Consider the following 22,509-nt stretch of genomic DNA (forward strand, 5'->3'; position numbering starts at 1 on the left):
CTTAGTTTTGTAAGTCCACCCCCCCTTTCCTTTTGATTGTTATAATGGAAAACATTGCTCTCAGTGATTAGAAGTAAAATGTTGATGGAAAATTTAAAAGACATTACGATCCTTTATATCTTTTTTCTCTTGGCAAAGCAATTTAATTAGGAAATAATCTTGTCCTCTAACATCTGACAATTACCATAAAATTATATCCCATTTGGTTGGCAACGAAACCAGTTCGAATTTGTAGCAAAATTTTGAGCTTTTACATTACTGTGAAAAGACAGTCAGATTTTAAATTAGAAAGATGAGGTTTAAAAAAATCAGAAATGCAAAGAACCAATTTTAAAACGCAATCTCCAATTTTCAGAAGTATGATTTCAGTGGGGCTGAGAGTGGGGAACCTACTAAATCCTTCAGGGAAGGCGAAGGGAGCACCTGGGGAGGGTGCTGATCACATCAGAGCTCAGCTCTTGCTGCCTGTGCACGCGTGTGACTGTGTGCACGCACGCGTGTGTGTGTATGTGTGTGCCTGCGTGTGTGCGCGCGCGCAGCCACAGGGCCGCTGGGGTGCTCGGGCCGCGGGCTTCCTCGTGGCCGGGAGCGGGGCGCGCGTCCCCGGCTGGGCAGACCCGGGTCGTGCGCAAACGCATGCAACGCCGGCTCTTTGTGTGTCTGTGTGGCTCCGCGCCGCCGCGGGCACCATTTTCTGCTCCGCTTGGGACAGGCACATAAAAGGGAAGGCGGCTGCCGCCCGTCGCCGTCCTCTTTCCCTCAGATGCCCTCTGCTGCAGGTTTATTATTACAGTACGGGCCGCGCCGCCTCTCCCCGCGGCCTTGGCCAGCCGCCGGGCTATGCAGCGCCCTGGCCGCCTTCACGCTTGGCTCGCCCCCAAACCGCCTCCTCCGCCTCCTTATTTGTCTGAAAAGCAACCGCACGTCGAGGCGAAGAAGCCCGCCGGGGCAACAGAGGCCGGGCCGGCGTGAGTGCGCGCCGCGCTGCGGGGGGCGGGGCCGGGGCGGCGCGCCTGTCTGCGGGCCCCTTTGTCCCCCAGGCCCGGGCCAGTGCAGTGGGGGCAGCGGGGTGTCCGGGGTGCCGAGGGCCGGGGCGCGCGCTCGTTGGCCGCTCGCCGACCGGGCCCCGAGTCGCCGATTCCTGCCGAGTAAGCAGTCTGGCTCCGCCGCGGCAGCACAGTGGCAGCAAGGCTGGGGCGCTGGCGCCGCACCAGCCCATCAGAATTAGCTCATTGTTCACTAGCACACTAGCAGCAGAGAGAGGGAGAGAGAGAGGGAGAGAGAGAGAGAGAAAGAAACTGACTCTTAGAGAAAGAGACACACACTCTTGGAGAGAGAGAGAGCGCGAGGCAGGGAGACCTTCCCCTCCTTTTTCCAAGGCTGCACTTCTTGGAAGTGAAGCTGGTTTGGGTTTTGTTTCCCTTCCCCCTCCTCCCTCCTCTTCCTCCACCCCTTTTCCCTCCCCCTGCCCCCTCTTCCCATCCCCCAGCTGTCTTTCTAGCATGATACCCTTTTTCATCCACATTTGTGTTTCAGGTGTAGAGAGGAGAGAGTGAACAGGGAGCGGGGCTTTTGTCTGTAAGTATATGCCATTCCCATCCCCGGCCGGGAGCGCTGCTTTCTCTTTTGTGTCGATTTCTTGCCGTTGCTCTTAGCTGGACCCTTCAACCCTGCAGAGTTCATGCTTCTTCCCTCTTAATTTTAAAGAGCTGAAGGGTGTACTTGGAGAAATTCTGGCATTTTGGGTCCTACTGCATTAAGGCTGGAATTTAACTTGGGCTTTTTTAAAAAAAATGCACAAGTTAAGAGGGAGAATTCTTTTGCGAAGGGGTGGGGTTTTTTGCTTGTTGGTGTGGTTAATTTTTGTTCTTCTTGCTCATAAAGCATTGTTAGGAACTGTTTTGTTTCTTTTCATGAGATGCACTTTGGTGCATGCAAGCCTCCCCCCACCCCCGCGCCTTTTATAAAATGAATTTGTGTCCCTCCATCCTTAGACTTTATTACTCTTTCAAAGCTTCTGTCGCCTCCTGGGGTCTTTCCAGGCATTCGATCTTGCAACACTTTTTTTTTCCTGCATTTTCTTATAAAGCAGTTGAACTTCAGGGGAGGGAGGGCTTAAAAATAACTGACTGCTTTTTGCTTGATGATGATAATAGTCTGATTTGCATTTATATGTATCTGTAATACCATTATAGGAAAACTCGAAGAGCTTAAGATACCCTGTTAGAGAACTTTTAGTTCCTCCATTCATTTTAATTTTTGTCTTAACTTATGTTAACAAAAGAACTGTGTTCTGATGACACAAAGGTTGAGAGGAAAATCACTGCAGCATGTACATTAATGTTTATTTGGTTTAGGGAGAAGGGCATAATGGTGTATATTCCTGACTTTTCCCCCTCAGTGTAGTTTTTTTTTTTTTTTTTTTTTTTTTTTTAAGCACGGAAGGTTATGTAATGCAGTGCCATTTCCAAAAATATCCACTCTGAGGCATTACACTACGCGGTGGAAGGCTGATTCCTATTCTGCTGTCTTGATTGCAAATATACTGCCAGTAGTATGTCTGGGAACAAAGAGCAGCCAGAAAACAATCTATTTTTATCACTTGGTTCTACTTTTAAGTTTGAACTCCTGCAATTTAAAGATGAACCCAACACTAAGAATAGCCCAGGACTCTGGGAAGCTAGGTACCAGGGATTCCTTTGTCCCCTATTTAAGCCTACAGACCGATTGAAAAGCTCTTTCAGAAGCCCCAGTGGTTACAATAATTTGCATGTAACTTAGCTTAACCACAGAAAATGGTTATTTGTCTGTAGCCTCTAAACAGGCTTTCTCATTTGCTGACCTGTGGTGGGGCAATTTGTCTACTGTATTTAAACATATTTTGCAGGTTGGTTGGTCTCCTTGGACTGAAGAGAGGGAGGGTGCAAGGCCAAGACTGTTAAGGATTCTCAAAATGGTAAGCATTGGTCATCAGAGGAGATTCTCAGTTGCTTCTTATCAGTCTTTATTCCATATAAATATCAACCACCCACCTTCATCCTGCCTGAACCCTCCATTGTTCCTACCCCATCTGACCTTTCAAAGGTTCTGTCTCTAGCCTGGAGAGCTTTGCAGTACAGCAATTTATATGAACTGGATGTAGTGAATTAGGGATTAGGTCTTTTGATTTTCAATCATTTTGAATAGAAAACTGAAATTCCTCTTTCAGAAGTGACGATTTATTTAACTCCAACAACAGAAACCATTCTGTTCTTTAAGAAGAGTGATATGTTGTGACATGCGTGGAAGAGGTGGCGGCAGTAGGGCTCAAACAAAGCAATGAGTCTTCTATTAGAGATAGCCAGAACTTATCCCCCAAAGTAGGAGTCTGTGTCCAGCTAATCCAACAGCTACAGAATCTGCTGTCTTTAAAAGCAATGTATACATAGAGCATGGACTTTTATATTAATACACTGTCTGTTTTATCTCAAACATAATTAGTGTTTTTTTGTTGTTGTTGATTTATAACTTCATTTATGAGAGATATCTGCTGAGTTTTAGAAGGTAAGCATGTTATCCTCTAAATGAAAGTGTAACTATTTCTGACAGGCATTATGATCCACAGAGGAGGCAGTTAAGTGTTTGATGACTGATTAAAGAAATAGATGAAATACACATTAAAAACAGTTGAATAAGTGTATTAATTTTCTTTGAAAAATTTCCTTTATGGAAATAAAGTTGAACTGAAAAATAGAACAGAAATGTCATGAAACTTTTCACTTAAGTACAGCATGTCCTACTGCAGATGTTTATGCTCTTTAAAACACCTCTTTGCCACTTAGAGTGTGTGATTTCCAAATTTAGTTTTCATTTTTTCTTTTAAACGAGGGAGGAATTTAATGAATCAAAATTGAATCCGATGTACTTGATGTTTTCTTTGAGAACAATCCAAGTATAAGCTTCCAACGAGAAAAATGAATCAGAAGCTGTTAAATGAATTCTGTTTGAATTCTGTTAATAAGTAAGCTCTTATTTTTTTGTGTATGCCTCACCTGTCATTTCAACAGGTGGGTGTCAAAGCACCTAATCAAATAGATCTTGTTTGGACATAGGTTGATAATGACCAAATTAAGGAACTTAAGGTAGGAGGCAAAAGGGATGAACAGAAAACTAAACTAATCAGTAGGTTTTGTGCAAATGGTTCCTAACTCCATATTAAATTCCTAACTAGCCATTGTCATAGAGTTCTAGGATGGTAATAAACTAAACTGCTACAAAGTATTTTTGTTTATTTAATTATCTTTTACTGTGACTGGCCACATCATCTTGTCTTGTAGCTCTTTATCCCAGAACCTTACCCTTTGTGTCACCATAGATAGACCATGAAGTTTCATGTGTGTTGTGATATGTCAGGTGACCAGTTTGGTTGAACATCAGTTTGACCACTGACTCTGCCAAAACTAGCCCTATAGATCAGGCTCAAAGAGTAAATATCATGTTTCCATAGTAGTGAGCGGAGTGAGCTTTGTAGAAGGCAAGCATGTGTGCCAAAGCCGAGAATGAAAGTTGGAACGATTTGCATGCTGAAGAGCAAATTCAAGTTATTACTACATGTGTCACTTTCTTACAATTGTCGTTTATGTATGGTGGCAGAATGAGAAGTCACAATTTGTTGCTCTTGGAAGGATTTTGAGTCATGGAAAAATTCTCACAACTTTTTGGTGATCCTTTCATCAAGATGTCAGTCCCTTTTGGCACAAGCCCATTGCCTGAAATGAAACCACGGACAGTTATTGTCCGTGGGTGATTCCAAGTAACTTTCTAGCAATTCTCTTATTCCAGGAGGTCTGAGGTCTTCAAAGTCTTTTCACATTCTAATGTAAAAAAAAAAAGTTTCGATTGTGTTTTTTTAAAAACTGATATTAGAGGGGTCTTATACCTCCTTTTCTCCTTTTTGGAAAAATGAAGTTATTTTCTTTCCTTGATTAAAACAGATTACTTTGCTGATCTCTGTAACTGGCTTTTTAAAGACTTAGCCCGTATTCAGTAGAAACTAGTACTAGAGAAGCAATAGAGTTAACACCTGGCCACCTCTAGAAAATATACAAACATGCCTTTTCTGTTAAATGTGTATTTCCATTTACATAATTTAAAACATTAAAGAGGATCTAATTTCAATGTATTTGACCTGCTTAGTAAAGGGCCTATTCCAAATACAAATTTATAGTCAACTCATTCCAGAGTAAGAAATTAACTAGTAGACTCCAGAATTCAAAACAGAGTGATTCAATATTTAGACATTTGACATACCCTAAAGTGATGTTTCACAACGATAATTTGAAGGCACTAAAGAATACTAATGTGCCTTTTGCATTATCAAAAAAATACAACTGCTTTGTTAACAGTACAAGGCGTTAATCACATTGTATTCTGTGTAGGGGACCCTTTGGGCACAACTCCAGGGGGCACCATTTACATAGACTACAGTTCATCTGGGGTTGTGCATTTTTGGAGGACTGTTAACAGTTTTAATTTTGACTGTGGTTTGCCTTATCTTAGTTTTCTAGAATGTTTTTTTTTAATAACTCATCCCTCAGCTTTTTCAGTTTTCTAGTAAGCATACCTTTTTCTAGTCCCCCCCACCACCCCCTTCTCTGCAATTAACAAAGATATTGTGAGTCTGGAGTAATCTTGAGCATTTCTTTAATTTATATTTGGCTTTTTGTTAAATTTAATTTCTACGATTATATTTTATATGGGTCCTTGGTTTTACTTAGCTGTTTTATTTTAAAGGTACTTGCTTCAGGTACATCACTGAGAAGAAAATACTTCAGAATGAGTAGATGGGTCTTATTGAATAGTTTGAAAAACTAAATTATTTAATTCAATGTCAAGAGTAAGTCCTTATTTTCAACATGACTACCCTCTGTGCTGTAAACTTGCCTCCAAGTATGGATGTGCCATAGATTCACAGTGGCATAAGCATGGGCTCATTATGTTTTAACAGAGACCTAGGAATTGGAACAATTTTAGATTCTCTCTAAGACCGATGCTGAGCTTTTCAAAAAGATGAGTTGACTCCATTGTACCATTCATAGAGCTCTGCTTTCTGTACAGTCTGTGAAGTGGCATTCATGGGCTTACAAGGAGACTCTTTCAATAATCTCTCCATTAACATAAGGTTTCCTTGTTTAAAGAAAAATACAAAGATTGCGGAGGGATGAGGTCCTGTTGGTAGCTGTGCCGTTGGGTTTTGGAATGTAAATTTACAAGTTGCTTAGTGATTCTTGATTGTGGAGATGCTGAAAAGTACCTAGGAGGGTAATTTTAGATGGTACTATCTTCTCTTTCACCAGGCCTTCTAGCACACTGTGAGGGGAGAATTGGGAATTGTTTGGGGAATGAGGACAGTAGGGATGGTCTATCTGGGTTTAGCCCCAGTCCTGCTTCCTCTTGAACTAAATAGATATTTCAGGCAGGAGAAGATATTTAGGCAGAAATCTTGGAATAAACAGTTATTTAAAGCACCATTCTATTTTTTTGTTTGTTTGTTTCTTCTATTTTAACCTGATGCAATTCTTAAAAACTGGCATGTAAATCAGATCTTCATAAATACACTGAAGGAATCACTTTATTTTAAACCCTAAGATGAATACTTTAAAATCAGAAAATACACTTCTAAAATATGAATACTTTAGTAAGCCAAATGAGTAACCTCCAGATGATGAGTCTTATACATCATGTTCACTTACATTGGACTGACTGGGAGCCTTGGAGTGAAGTACTGTGGCCTCCTTGCTCTTGCACATATTTTTTTATTTTTGTTTTTTTTTTTTTTTTTTTTTTTTTTTTTTTGCACATATTTTTTAAAATGCTGTTTCTGGCTGGAAAGTCTTTTAAGGTCTTATTCTCACAACCAAAGTGAAATGGAGGGTTGAGATAATTATCTGAATAATTATGCTTAAAACAAAAAAAAAAGTTGATTTTTGTCTGATTCATCTTGGCTATTCAAAATGTTGCTGGAGTGAGGTAGGAGTGGGAGGGATTTGCCTGAATTATCTGAATAATTCCTTTGTTATACAGGAAAAGACTAGCAATAAGGAAGTCTTACCAGCAAGTCCAATTTGAATATACCAGAAAATATATTGCATGTACATGGACTGTGTCATCTTAGTTGATCAAGATACTTTTTAAAAATTCTAATTTTAAAACACTCCTTTGCTTTGTACTGGAAAACAGGTTAACTATAAATCTCAGCCCACAGCTGTAGAAATTACGGTTACTAAAAATATTACTTATTGGTTCTATATTTATCTGAAATGGGTATTTCTGGACATATTTTGCACCTAAGGACAGCTTCAAGAATCTCTCATCTCAGTGGTTTAAAAAAACAGCAGTGATCCTGAAACTGATCTATTAGTGCATGACAGTATTAGCAGCTCTAATGGTTTGGGACTTAAGCATTAGCATGGCTCTCAACTAAATTCTAAATATCAATTCAGTTATTAGTAGCAATGACATGGTATTAACCTAGTGTAACACTAGATTATACTCTCCTGCATTATTTGTTAGTTGGATCACATACATTTCTTTCACTGACCAGCTAAATTAAAGGCTCCCAGAGGGTTTATAAACTTCATATACAGTGCTTAATAAAGTATTAAATATATGTTAGAAGCTCAGTAAATATTTGGTCTATACATGCTAATATCTGAAAGTTGGACTTTCAAAAAATTCATCGTTAATGACTTAATCTTGTTTAGTTTTGGTGGACTAGAAGTAATTTGTATCCTTCCATTCTTCTAAAGAGCTAGGAAGTTGAAGTGAGTGTAATTTTAGTTTCCACAGCAAATTATTTTCCTTTTTTTTTAATGTACCTCAATGGCATATTGATTTTTTTTAATAAATTTATTTTATTTTAGTTTTTTGGCCACATTGGGTCTTCGTTGCTGCAGGTGGGCTTTCTCTAGTTGCAGTGAGCAGGAGCTACTCTTTGTTGCGGTGCGCAGGCTTCTCACTGCAGTGGCTTCTCTTGTTGTGGAGCATGGGCTCTAGGCACGCGGACTTCAGTAGTTGTGGCACACAGGCTCAGTAGTTGTGGCTCGTGGGCTCTAGAACGCAGGCTCAGTAGTTGTGGCGCATGGGCTTAGTTGCTCCGCGGCATGTGGGATCTTCCCAGACTGGGGCTTGAACCTGTGTCCCCTGCATTAGCAGGCGGATTCGTAACCACTGCACCACCAGGGAAATCATCCATTATTTATTAACAGGAGAAAAAAAATGTGCTTAAGCCATAAAGCCACTTGCCAAAAAAGAATGGCTTGCAATTGCTCACCTTTACCGGTGTTTAGAGCCACACTCTGAACAACCTGGTACGATGCTAGCTCTCTAGGTTTGATCCAGCTGTGGTACTCAAAACTCACAGTAGCTTCTCCTGGAATCCTAAAAATCCCCTCTGGGATCCAGGAGGACCTTTACTCCCAGTACTGGAACTTTAAAGCCTTTACTTATTTCCAGTATAATCTCATTCTGTGATATTCTGAAAATGGTCCCAAGAAAACAAAGATGCCATGTCTGAAAGTACTGAAGAAAATGAGAAGAGATAGCAGTAGGGTTATGCATATATTCCCATGTCAGCTGAACAAGTTTTTTTTTTTTTTTTGAGTATTTTCTTTGTGCTTAGTTCTTTGCATTATGGAAAGTGCACAGTTGGCCAGTGCCCTCAGTGGATTTATATTTTAGTTGTGGCAAGAAGACTAATATGCATGACAAATTTAAACATTGTCTTGCAGTATAATCTAGTGCTAAATTGTAAGATGCAGAAGAGTGGTATTATTGGGGACTGGGGATTATAGGCGAAAACTTTTTTTTAAGGAGGTAGAAATTCAGCTAGACCCAGAGATGACAAATGTATGGCATGTGTGCCACCACTGACTCCTGCTATATACCTGTGGCAGACATCGCTAATCGGTGTCTTGACGCTCATTATTATTATTCACCCTGAATATGATTTCCAAATCCTCACAATCTTGTTCTGTTAACAACTGATTGGAGTCGGCACAGAATTTGAAACCTAGAAGCTCCTTGAGAGCAGGTACTATGCCTTCTTAAGATTTTTAGGGCTTAGCATCAATCCTTAACAAATATTGAGTGAATGAAGAATTAAGAATATTCTGGTAGATTTAGTTGAGAGAAGAGCATATTTCTCATAAAAGTAAAGTATGCTTACAGGAGTGAGCGTAATGCGTTTTTACTACAGTAGGGAACATCCTCCTCCCTGTTTAGGGCCTCTGTGCTCTCAAAGACAGACCTCACACACTCGACCTAGAGGTTGAGGACTTGATGTGCTGAGCCAGAGGAAGCCACTGAGCGGGCATCTTGGAGATGGCCCGAGGCTCTCCCTCAGGTTCCAGCCTGCCTCAGGTTCTTGGCGTTTTGATTGTGCCCAACAGAAAAGGGCACACACACTCCCTCACATACACCTTCTGACCGACTGTCAGCCTAATTTACTGCTGCCTGTCACTGTGTTTGGGTCAGGGTGGAGTGGTGGAAAAGAAAGACGCTCCCTAGCTGGAAGGAATTGGGAAGGGAGCACACGTGTAATCTCTTTCTTGGGAGAAGGTGGCAGCACCTTCTCTGGTAAATGGCAGAGGGTTCGTCAGTGTCCACTTGGCCAGAGAGGGTGTTGCTGCCATGCCAGCTGCATGAAAGGAGGCCCCATGCGTCCCTTCTGTGAGGCTAACTGGGTGTAGCCATGTGCTAATCAGTTGTAACCACACGCACCCAGCTGGTTCTCTCTCTCTCCTTCTTCCTGATTAGCCAGATGTACGTATTCAAAGTTCAAGCCAACACTTACATCACCATAATAAAATTGTTTACAATTTGAGGCCTACAGGCTGTTACTAATTTAGTCAGTAGTCTAGTGACCATAAGGGAATCTTGTCACATGATACACAAAAGTTGGCGAAAGCCAAGACCAAGAAGGATTTTTCTGGAATCTCTTCTGGAAACAGCACAGACTCAGAAGGCATCAGCTGCAAGGTTTTCAATATGAAATGATTTTACTGGCTCCTTTGGCCCCTTCAGATGAGGTTGGACTCATCCCCTAAGTCTCTCAGTAAGTGACATAGGTAAGCACTGTTCCTTGAATTCCTTAAGCCATACTCCCACCTCATACTTTCAAGTATTTTTTTTCAACTTGGGTGTTTAAACCTTCATAAGTTTAATTTCTGTGTCTGGGTAACCATGCCAGGAACTATGTGAACTCATCTTTTATTTCTAGCTACTATAGCATATATTTTCTTAGAGGGACCAGGCCACTTGTTATTCTGAACATGCCCCAGGAGGCCCTCCCTCTGTGCCTTTGCTTACTCAGTCCTAGAAAGAATGCTCCTCCTGACAAAATAAAGCTCTTCTTCCAGACTGCATTTAAATGACAACTCCTCCACGAAACTCACCCCAGGACATCCAGCAGGAATGATCTCATGCTCCTCTGTACACTCATCACACAACAGTCTACTTGTAGCTGGCTTCTTCTGCATGCTTTTCTACCCTCCAAGATTGTAAACTTGAAACACGAACACTGACCACTAGTAAGTGAACATCAGGCCTCTTTTTATGATAGCAGTTGAGGCTGTGATGCCTCTTTTTTTTTTTTTTGCGTTACGGGGGCCTCTCACTGTTGTGGCCTCTCCCCTTGTGGAGCACAGGCTCCGGACACACAGGCTCAGCGGCCATGGCTCACGGGCCCAGCCGCTCCGCGGCATGTGGGATCTTCCCGGACCAGGGCACGAACCCGTGTCCCCTGCATTGGCAGGCGGACTCTCAACCACTGCGCCACCAGGGAAGCCGATGCCTCATTTTTTTCCCTTTCCTCTACCAGGATGGTGAGTTCAGATGTGGGAAAGTTTCATCATTGAGAGGGAACTCTAGAACAGCTAGTGAAGTTGATTGGCATTCTTTTCCTACAAAGTAGAAGGAACCCCTAACCTTCATGGACGTTAGAATAGATTGCACCTCCATGAACCACTCTAACCACTGCTCCAGTACCTGTGTAGGAACTGGCACATTCTTAGTAATCGATAAATGTCTGTGGAATAAATGAATGAGTCAGAGCTCAGGGATACATGGAGATCTGTTATTTCTGGGCAGAACCGGGTGGTTCACCTTGAGATTTACAACTAGTAATAGCTCAACACTTTGCAGGGTCGCGACAGTGCAGATTGTAGAATGTATGACCCAGGAAATGAGATCACCATGGACAGGTGATGAATTTGCTGCTGAAAACCCCTCTCATTGAATAAGGAAGGCTCAGTGTTTGTTAGGGAGGTAAAAGGAGAGAGTTAAGTGAAGTCTAAGCACAATACAAAACCAGCTCTGTAGTTCTGTGCTCCCTTCCTGTACACTTCTTTAGACAGAAGAGGCCCTGAGAGTGTCCAGAAGGTTAGTTCAGTATGGTCTGCTGGAAGAGGACTCTCATCTTTAGGGTGGAGTCACACATCCATCCAGAACACTGGCTATGGGGTGCCCTTGTGCTCCAGGTTATCAATGGTGTTTTGCCAGTGGTCCCAGTTTGCCTCTCAGCAGTCTGACTAAGGCATTCATGACGGTAGAGCATCATCTGCTCTGGTTTCACAAGGTAATGAAATCTCCATAAGTGAAATGATTGCCTCTTATTACCTTAGGATGGTTTCCAGTCTAAGCTTTGTGCCTGAAAAGTGTTAGGATTATCTAGCTGGAAGTATTTTTAAACCCTTGATTTTACACTATCCTTGTTTATCCTCACTTTCATAGACTAAAATACAAACATAATTCCTGTTTGAAAAGGAGAAGGAGAAGATATTTAAGAGAATGTGCTTGATGAAAGGAAGGTCTCTTGGCCCCTTTTAAGCTGAAATTGGGAACCAGAGCCATTGAGTGGAAAGAAAGGGAGAATGGCTGAATAGTTGTTGCCAGTGAAAATATGAGCCAGAGACTCATACCAATAGGCAATTAAAACAAGAGGGAGATTCATAACGTGCACAGAAGTTTTGGTGTCGTTGCCCGGTTCTAGCTCTTCTCCCTTCTCCACTCCAGCCCTTACTCAGATCACCATCACACACCAGTGTCCTTTGATTACTGGGGCAGGTAACAGCCTTCCTGTCTGAATTGTGTTTGATACAATTCCAGCAGGGAAAAATACTGCAGTCCAGTGGCTGAACAGGGAGAAATCTACAAAAGTTGTGTTTAAAATGGGTCCAGGCATTTTGAGGTCACTTTTATTGGATAAAGTCAGTGTCGGATATAGAACCCATTCTTGGACAGGAAAGAGTAGAAATTAGGAGAAGATACTGTGTGTTTGGCAGCCAGCGTTCAGAACTGTCAAGGAAAAACTAGCGTCTGTAGTTAGATGAATAAAACTTACTGACTAAGATACTTATAAACATGACCCAAGTAAGGGATTGTTATCAAGTACTTTACTAAGAAGGACTGTTTCGTGTCCTTCATTGTCGTCATAGTGAAAGTTACCAAAAGGCTTACTGAGACCATGAGGGGAGAGTTTGTTCTTGTGCACCTTTGCCAGGCGGTTGCTGAACCTGCGTGCACTGTTGTGCCATGTGGGTTTGGCAGGACATGGTTGAACATTTAGCCTAGTGCCTGCTGCGTTGTAGGGACTCAGTTAACACTGGCTGAGAGAATGAATACTGGGCAGGGAATGGATCCACTGTTTGAAAGATGCAATCTCATGTACTTTCTGTGGTTGCATGGCTAAGAGAATTAGAATTTGAAAAGATGAATTCATTAACTAGCCCTCTCCTTTCCTGAATAGATATCCAGGATTTGGTGGCTTAGCTCTAAAAGACTTTTTTGAGAGAAAAAAAAAAAGGGTTTTCTTTGCTACTTTGGCACTTCCAGCCCAAGGTAATGGGACATTTTCTTTGATAATATGTTCATTCTCTAGAGCTGAAGGCTACCTACTAAATATTAAATGCTTCACAGAAAGTAAGTACTTGGTAACTATTTCTTGATTTATTGATTGGATAATCAATTAATATATCTACTCAACCACTTCAGTTAATAGAGCATCAAAAATTCTGCCCACATCTTCTTGGAGCCCTTCTCATCTTTGTAATTTTGATCCTTAGTCACCTGGATTTGACTGTTTCCAAAGCCTAGATGCTATGGACCGCAACTAAGGCTCCATTTCATGGTGCCCTGTGGAGACTTAGGTCTAATTATGCATCACAGAATGCCTCTGGCCTTTGGATATTTTGTTCATTTCTTGATAATAGAATCTTAAATTGTTCTGATCTTGTTATCAAGGTCTGGGAGTCAAGTCTCCATATCTTTTCATTTCATCTTCATTAAGCTTATGCTTTTTTTTTTTTCATGAGGACTCCTTTTGAAATTTTAATTTTCTTTTACAGGATTAATTGTCTACACTGTCACAATCAATTCAATCAGAAATTCAGTTAAATTTTTTTGGCATCATATAAACAATTCATCCGATAGTTAATGTGAATTTTTACCAATTTGATCAGTATTCTTATGTTGTTCAGACAAACCCAGAGGGGCACTATGTCTTTGACTGATTGAATACGGTACTCTGCCTGTAGCCTGAGGATCAGATACTACTTTCCTTGTTATTTTCTATTTGTTACCTTCATGATAGTAATAACTAATAATTGGCTTGTTCCCTGATCTCTGTTTTTCCATTTTTCTGTCTTTAGTACTGACTGCATTTCTACTACGTTAATTAAAAGTTTCCAAATGGAATCAGGTTACATTTTTTTTTCTTTCTGAATTACCATTCTTAGTAGTTTCCACACTGCCTCTCTGGTCTAATAAGTGTTTATTTTCTTCCTCTTCAACTAGGATTACTTTATATTTATATGTAGTGTATGGTTTGTATATCTGCATATCATTGGTAAAGATAAGAGTTTAATTCTCCTTTGACTAAACAGTTTGTTCTGAAATTGAAATTTTGAAAAGCAAAGTTACAGTGAACATGATTTCAAAGGCATCTGATGAAAGAAAAATGTTCTGAATTAGACTGTCCGTTACTAAGCCATCAGAGAAGGAGTCATTTGAGAGTTCATTTAGGGGTCATATGAAAACCATTTGGTTTCTCAGCAAATGCCCTTTGTAATTAGCTGCAGTGTTTGCTAGATATTTGTACTGTGCTGAACATTTCCTTCCAGGGAAAACTGAAAAAAGACAAAACTGCGGTGATGAGTGTTGCTTGGGTTTAATTAGATCTGCAGCCCTCATGTAGCCAAGTGAGAGTTGCTGCTCTAAGAGTAGTCTTTCCCAACTACTGTAGTGACATGTGGATGAGCACACCCTCTGTGCCCTCAGACAGTGCTGATTTTTTTAGGTAAGTTATTTTTGAGGGCAGCTATTTATCAGAAACACAGCTGGCAGAGTAACAAATATTTCTGAGAAAACTACTCTTGATAGTAGGTGTCAGAAATTTATCTCAATTTCATCACAAGGGCACTAAGTGGAGATGCTCAGCACCTACTTGGGGGTTGAAAACAGGCCCCAGCTCTCAGGGGCCTCATGACGCCACTGCAGGTAGCTCTGGGGAAATAGCAGAGAAGATCGATATTGAGAGACCGTGTTCTCTGAGAAGAGAGGCTGGGTTTGCATGCTGTCTTCTCCATTTCTTGGGTATGTGATCTTGGGCAGGTTCCCTGACTGCTCCCCATCAGCATTCTCATCTGTCAGACTGTGAGGGTGGTGATAATAACAGCTACCCCAGATCCACTTAGTCCTTGTGTGCTGGACCCTGTTGCCATGGCTTTACAGATATTGATGCACTTCGTCCTTGCAACAGCACCCTGAGGATTAAATGAGTGTGCCTGGAAAACATGCCTAAAATTAAAAAAAAAAATTATAATGACCTCTAGTATGCATTGCCATGGAAAACTCTGGGTCTCCAAATTTACATACTCTGCCCGTGTGGGTTCCAACAACCCTCATGCATTGCTCACAGCTCTCTTCCTTTGGAGTAGTATAGTTTTGCTGATTGGTTTGCAGTGGAAGAAGGACTGAGGGGGAAAAGCCCAAAAGATGTCAATATCAATTTATTCTGTTGTCGCAGAATGCAGTCAGGACTTGGAATGAAGTTCTGAGTTTCCAAAGCTGGCTTTTTCGCATCAGTTGGAATATGTGATCCCTTTCCCAGGGAATTTATCCTCCTAATTTGGCATTCCTTTTGCAGTTATCTTCACAACTCTTGAGGTGTTTGTTGGGTGACTCCAAATACTGAAACACCTTGTCGATTTGGGTTGGTGGCCGCCCCCATAGGTCTTCTCTGCTTCCCATGGTACTGCCTGACTGAGCCTTTGTCAGGGAGAAGACTTCTACTGAATCAGACCAGGCTATACTCAGTGGGGCTGAAAATCCAGGTGGTGTACAGGGGCACATCCATCCTAACCTTATTCTATTCCTCTTGTACTTTTAGTTTTTTGCCAGTTTTCATAGAGGACAGGTTACTGGAAGCCTCTTAGTGCCCTGTTTGTGACCTAAACACTTACAGCATGCAGATATGGATCTGGCTATATTTCCCCCCTTTTTAAAGCCAAACTTCTTATAAGATAATCAACTAGCCTCTGATTTAAACCAATTTTAATTACACCCTCTCCACAACAGAAACCATTTTCCCTCCTAATTTAGTGATCTGTTATGATGCTGTTTGCTGTTGAAGAGTTATCAGTCTTTGAATGACCAAGACGGTGCAAGACAAGCACTGAACTGTGAAATGTGTTTTGCTAAATGCTGAGCGGTTTGCAGCTGCCAGCAGAAGAGGGTGCATTGACGGAAAGCAAGAATAACTTCTTTCGGAATGAGCACTTTGGGAGAAAATACCCACTTTCTGGAAAAGTCAGTCTTGCTCATGTCATCAATAGGAATGCTTTGAAGTGTCCACAAGCTCGTCAAAAGCAACTGGCTATCTCATCATTCATGCAGATCAAGAAAAACCCCAAATCCTTATGTCCAGATAAATAAATACCTATTTCACTAGCCTTTGATTGAGGGCTTTAGCGAAAGAAATCTGAGTTTTGAGGACTTATTCTTCCGTGTTGTTGGTGAAAAGTTTTATAAGATTTTAGTGGATAGTGCAGTAACTTCAGGACAAGAGGAAAGAAATATCAGTATTCTTGGTGAGTAGAAATCAGACTTCTTATAGTTATTTGAAACCCAGCATACCTAAAATTATTCAAGCCAGCTAATAAAAGCAAGTCTAGATGTTTCCTATTAACCTTGGAATGTGCTTGGAAAAAGTCCTGCTAGTTCCAGATGTCTAGTATTGGAAAGCATATCAACAGCGTGACTCTCATTTGTGGCAGAGAATACAGTTCAAGAATTCATAAGTGCAGTTTGGTGCACTGGGGCCCAATATGGTTTTCTTTCTTTCCTTCTTTCCGTCCTTCCTTCCTTTGTTTTCCTGTTTTTCAGTCTTTTGCTCTCTCTCTTTCTTTCTTCCTCTCTTCCCTCCCTTCATTCCCTTTCATCCTTCCTTCTTTCTTCTTTTCTTTCACCTTAAAAGTTGGAGAAACATTGCAAGATGTGGTGTTTTTCTGATTTCTTGGTTACAAATGAAAACCAATTTATATAAGGGAATAAGGTGGTCCAGACTTAGAACTCAGATGTGTTAAGTAAATATTTATTCTGGTTCTACTCCAGGGAGGTAAAGATTTTATTAACATATTTGTTGAGGTCATGGGGCAAGGAGAAGCTTATGCTGTGCTAAATGCCTGAGGGGCCTTGTTTTTTTTCTTGCTAGTTAACAAAGGCCAGTATTTTTTTTCTGCTGAAAAGAACGAATGTCTTGCTTTGTGGCCTGCACTTTCTTATTGTTCACTCACAAACTGCTTAATCTCAAACTAGAGTTTTTAAAAGCTGCTTTATTTTTTCCCTTTGTTCAGAAAATCTCTTCTTAGATATCCCTTATGAGATTTGTTTCCAAGCTTTCTTCTTGTACTTTTTCTCCTGGTTTACTTTGGGCTGTTATCAGCTTTTTGTACTTTGTTTTGTCTTCATCACTGAAAAGAAAAATCGCCCATTAAAAGTCTAGATTTGAAGTGTTGAACTTAATTCCCTGAGTCCAGTCCACAGTTTGGCTCTGATTACTGTACCAGGCTGACCTCCAGCCCAGGGGAGGGTGCCTTGGCAGAAATCTGAGAATTCCTCGATCAGTAACTCCCTTTTTTGGATTTATGGAGCCTTTAGGTGGATTGCTTTGTGTTAAGCATGTTCCTGTTGGAAAGGAATGAGGCTGGGATGAGAGGCGTTTGCACAATACAAACGTTTGCAACTGACCTCGGGTTCAGCACACTGAGTTCGCCAGCTACTGCTTCACCCCTGCCTTGAACCACAAGCCACCCAAACCCCCCAAAACTCACATAACGCATGGTTTCAAAGAGGGGTGACAAAGCAGAGTTGGGTAATGTTGTTAACCTTTTGTGGCTTGCTCCTGACTTGATTCCTTGCTCCACTAACTAAGTCTTTGTTCTTATTCTTAGAAATCAAATGTTAAAAGACTCAGCAGCCAAACAAGCAGAATATTATATTGTGGAACAGAGTGACTGTGAAAGCTCTTTGTGCTGACGATTAATTTCACACGTAAACACTTTCATTTTGTTGCCAGTGCGGAGACTTCCTTTTCCTTTCTCTGCCTAGTTGAAATCTAGAAATGAAATTCCACAGCTGTCAGGCTCCCACATATTCATCAGCAGCCTCTCAAGATGGCTTCACAACCAGCAGAGGGAATCGAGAGGATTCCACTATTAAACTCTACACAGCTTGTTTCAAACACCCCAACTCACAAAGTAAAGAGATATGAATCCTTTGCCTGCCTGACCTGTAATCACGGGCAGTAACATAATCTGCTGCATAACAGTAATAAAATGTGGACATTTTCTGTGCCCATAGTAAACATATGCACCCAAAGCAAAGTTAATGCCAGTGGGCTTAACCAGTTTGTGAGCTATGAACCCGGTTGTCTCTCCCACCCTCATTTCTACAGATTAAGAATTTACCAGGCCATGGAAAAACCGGGAGTGTCAGCAGGTGTTGTAATACAGCAGTGCCCTAAAAGGCCATGCCTTCCTTTCTAGCAGGAGGGCATTTGTGGTTGAGTGCAACAGTCAGGTGTTTGTTAAGTCTTTCTCTGTGATTACCCATTGTTACCACAGCCAGCTCCTGTGTGTGTGTGTGTGTGTGTGTGTGTGTGTATTTAAGTAAGGTCGCTGCATGTTTCACTTAGTTCTCAAACCAGAATGTTGGCCAACTTAGGGACCAACTAACACTTTTATTTTACTTTCCAGAATCTGCAGAGGTGACGTACACTATCTGAATGACCCAGTGTTCTGCATATTTATCTTTTGGTCTTCTAATTGCAGGTCATTTCCTCCACTGTGTACTCCATCTCCAAGCAGCATTCACAAGGTTAGGCAGATCTCTAAGAGTAGGTCTCTAGAGAGACAGCTCAGTGCATCATCTCTTGGCACCATCTAATCTTTGATGTAATGCTGTTCAGAGAAAATGACCTTGTAACTCATTTATGGTTTCAGTTTACATTCTGCCCTCTCCCATGACCAGTAACACCTGGGAGAAGACTGGCTTTTGAGGGAGATTCTTAATAGCACCACTTCAAAGAGTATTTGCAGAAATGAAGAGCATGTATGTGCACATAAATTCTCCTTGTATTACAGTACTGGGTTTCACAACCTCCCAGCCAATTAGGCAGAATAGAACATGGGTCCACGCACACACACACACACACGCACACATTGGCAGAGAGATGATAAAATATACTCCTTTGCTGCTCAAAGAATTAATTACGCAGGTTGGACATCTGCCGCTCTAGTTCCCTCTCCTAATTGTTGGGGGTGGGCACCTATCCTTGGTAAGTCATAAAAAGCCCATTGTTTAAGCATATAGAATCCCACTAAGGGTAGAAAATAATATTATAATTATGGCCATTAACAAGCAAGCCATGCAACATCTTCATAGCAGGTTTCTGAGAAGTTATGTTAACCAGTGAAGTAAGCAGCATATATGTCTGTGGTATATTTAGGCTCCAAATAAAGCCATGACCCTGCTTTGAAGATTGTTCTAATGTAACAGTCTCCCCAAAGAAATATTGATAAAAACAGTAAATGAGCAGAGGAAAATACGAATTTAGAAACAGGTAATAAATAGATATAGTTCAAAATTTACATGCAGTATGGTAGTAGGAAGCATGTCAGTTAGATTGATTCTGTATGTGGACTGTACTGTTGGAAAATAAATAGCAAGTTCTGCCATGAGAAACTTGAGAGGTTAGAAAAAAGATTTGAATGATAATATAGTTGGCATTTTGAGGGGCCGGGGTACCTTGCCCGAGTGGTCTCTGATTCCTCCACATTTTATTTTTCTAATTTGGACAAATTCTAATTTGGCAATAATCATTGCAAGCTAATTGTCTTACAGACTTTAAAAAATGAAGTTATTTTTCACTATGCGTTGCCCTGAGAATAAAACAAGCCTGGAAAGAAAGAAGGAAATAAAGATTACAAAAGGCAAAAACCATGAGCATTTTCTTCTAAACTTGTATGCAGTGATAGACAATTGAAACTTAAATGCCCAACCATCAAATACATTTAAGGGAATCAGGAAGAAATAGTACCTTTTCTCCATAAAACTGTATTAGTGGGGGGCTTCCCTGGTGGTGCAGTGGTTGAGAATCCGCCTGCCGATGCAGGGGACACGGGTTTGGGCCCCGGTCTGGGAGGATCCCACATGCCGCAGAGCGGCTGGGCCCGTGAGCCATGGCTGCTGGGCCTGCGTGTCCGGAGCCACAACAGTGAGAGACCTGCGTACCGCAAAAAAAAAAAACCCAAAAAAACTATATTAGTGGGTTAAGATATATTAAGTATACTTGAAAGCAAAAAAATTGGTTTTAACTAAGAATTGCTCATGGATATCTAAATACATATCTATCATGATTAGTGTATTTAAACCAACATGATTCTTCATGTTCTGTTGTTTAGTCATCAATGAGATAAATGTAGCATTATAGAAAAAGATGCATTGACTAACATATTCAATGAGCATAAACACTCAACCTTCCCCCGAATTCAAGCAAAACCTTTGCATGTTCTCCAATTTAAAACATTAAAATATTTCATCCCCTCTGTATTTTCACAAATACTGATGTTTTCTTCATTGCTGAGGCTTGCTTCTCTGATTCCTGACATCTGGAAGAGCAATATTCGAGAGGGTTTGAGGAGTTTACTTGAGCAAAAACAAACAATTGTTTATTTTATATATGGAAGACAGTTTTAAGAGAACACACTTCTCTTGTGAAGACTAAGACAAACTTTGGTTTACTTGTTTAATAAAATAACAGTTGTGAGGGATTCCCATGTGCTTACATTTCTGAGGTGCTCACACCACCACCACCAAGAGAAAACTTGGTGAAGTTTAAGAGAGGAAACGTTAGTTTAACTGGTCTTCATGAAAAACACAAACTTGAATCCAGAAACATGAATGCAAGGGATACAATTTAAACCATGTGTCCACTTTCGGAGCATAGTTGACTAATACCAAGAAGAATGAACAGCTTTGGGGTCCAGCAAGAACAGATGCTCTCCAGAAAGATAGATCAACTTACCCTCTTTTCTGACCCACATATTATCAGCACTCAGAAGCCTCTATCACAGGATCATTGTCAGCTTCTAATATTCTGAACTAGGTAAGAAGCAGCCTGTGGGGTTGCATCTGTGTTGTTACTATTGTGGCCATCGAGAGCTGTAGTGAGATCTGGCCGTGGAGGCGCCTCCCTGCACAGAGTTCATTACATCCTTACCCCTCAGCCTTCTGTCTTCCTTGGCTTGCATCTGGCAGCCATCACGTACCCTCCGAGATCCCTCGCTGCCACCCTTATTTCCTCTGTTGACAGCACTAGTGGATGTCTTGCTAAATGTTGGTTTTGTTTGTTTTTTTAAATCTGTTGATGGATATTCCAACCGCTATTACAGTTGACATAACCTATACATTTTTTTAAATTGCACTTAAAACACACTGTGTTAGTTTCCTAGGGCTGTCAAAACAGAGCACCACAGACTAGGTGGCTTAAACAACAGAAATGTATTTTCTCACAATTTTGGAGTCTCGAGATCTGAGGTCAAGGTGTCAGCCGGGTTGGTTTCTTCTGAGGCCTCTCACCTTGGCTTGTAGATGGCTGTCTTCTCCCTGTGTCTTCACATGGTCTTCCCTCTGTGTAGACGTGTCCTGATTTCCTCCTCTTATAGGTACACCAGTCATAATGGATTAGGGCCCACCCATATGACCGCATTTTAACTTAATTACCTCTTTATTACCCTATCTCCAAATACAGTTACATTCTGAAGTATTGGGGGTTAGGACTTCAACGTATGGATTTTGAGGGGAACACAGTTCAGCCCAGAGCACATGCTTTAAAATAATCTTTTAGAGGATCTATCGCCCCTGCTGTTTGCCTCCCCTGCCCCTTGATTTGAGCTCCTAGGACTCAGGAACTCTATTTCTCTTCTTGTGATATCCAGAATCTAACTGTGTGCAGCACACTGTGGGTATTTCACAAACTCATGGTGAATGCCTGCATGGACAAAGGTATTCTAAGTTATTTGAGAGTAAGGATAATGATTGTCATTGATTTTTTTCCTCTTAAGTCCTTCATGTTGAGTCTTCAAAACACCACAGGTATAGGAATGAACAAAGCTGTAATGTAGGTAGCATATATTTCTAATAATCTACCACCTTTTCCCAAAACCAAAAAATAAAAGTTTAACTATTCCCCTTTAGATTCTGTGTCCAGGGATATACTGAGTTCTTAGAGACCAGCCAGACAGGTGTTAAGAATGTAATTGAGATTCTTATATGTCCCTGCCATTTTTGGCTTAAAATTCTGACTCAGAAGGAGACTAGATGAATTTACCACAAGGCCAAAGTGACACTTATTTTTCCTAACATATACACTGATTACTTTTATGATTCACACACTAAAAAAATGCCTAATTAGAAATGCCCTTGGTCAATCTGTAGCTAAATTAATACGTTTCAAAAAACAAATTTGAAGTAGGGAAGGAAGTTTCCTTAGTTATGGATTTGCTGGCAGATACTCATTGGCATACAGTCACTGGCTGTTTTTCTTTAAAAAAGGAAAGCTCTTGGAAAAAAACTTGTAATAAGTATTGTAACAGTAAGTATAATCATTTCTGAGGGTTAAGCTATTTTTCCCTACAGATCAGACTTGGGTGGCTTCAGTATTCATGTTTTGGACCTAGAAGTTAAATACTAATGTAGTGTCATTTTGTTAAAGTAGAATATCATAAAAAAGCATAAGAAAACAGATACAACATTTACTTGATTTTGCTTTTCATTGCATCCATGTGCCTACTATGTTTCTACATGTATTTCTATCAATGTTTTTGGTTTACAGTAGAATATTATTTCTTGCTAATATGCGTCATGTTTTTAATTATACTTAAAGCATGCCTTGAAAAGCAGTAATGTAGAGAT

At 40.9% G+C, this 22,509-nt stretch overlaps 1 protein-coding gene across 4 annotated transcripts in view; it reads left to right on the plus strand.

The window, feature by feature from the left end:
• Positions 1-758: 758 nt before the first annotated feature.
• Positions 759-22,509, plus strand: part of NREP (neuronal regeneration related protein) — a 29,734-nt gene continuing 7,983 nt past the window's right edge. The window contains exons 1-3 of one of the 4 annotated variants that reach the window (XM_081233270.1): positions 759-968; positions 1,537-1,578; positions 2,888-2,956. In XM_081233270.1, the coding sequence (XP_081089396.1) occupies positions 2,954-2,956 (3 nt within the window). In that variant the 5' untranslated portion in view covers positions 759-968; positions 1,537-1,578; positions 2,888-2,953. Of the gene's footprint in view, positions 969-1,047; positions 1,149-1,243; positions 1,405-1,536; positions 1,579-2,887; positions 2,957-22,509 lie in introns of those variants that run through there. The other 3 variants (XM_081233269.1, XM_081233271.1, XM_081233268.1) reach the window with 3 other exon arrangements.

Source organism: Mesoplodon bidens (genome assembly GCF_964165515.1).
Source record: "Mesoplodon bidens genome assembly, chromosome: 4".
NCBI classification, from domain to species: domain Eukaryota; kingdom Metazoa; phylum Chordata; class Mammalia; order Artiodactyla; family Ziphiidae; genus Mesoplodon; species Mesoplodon bidens.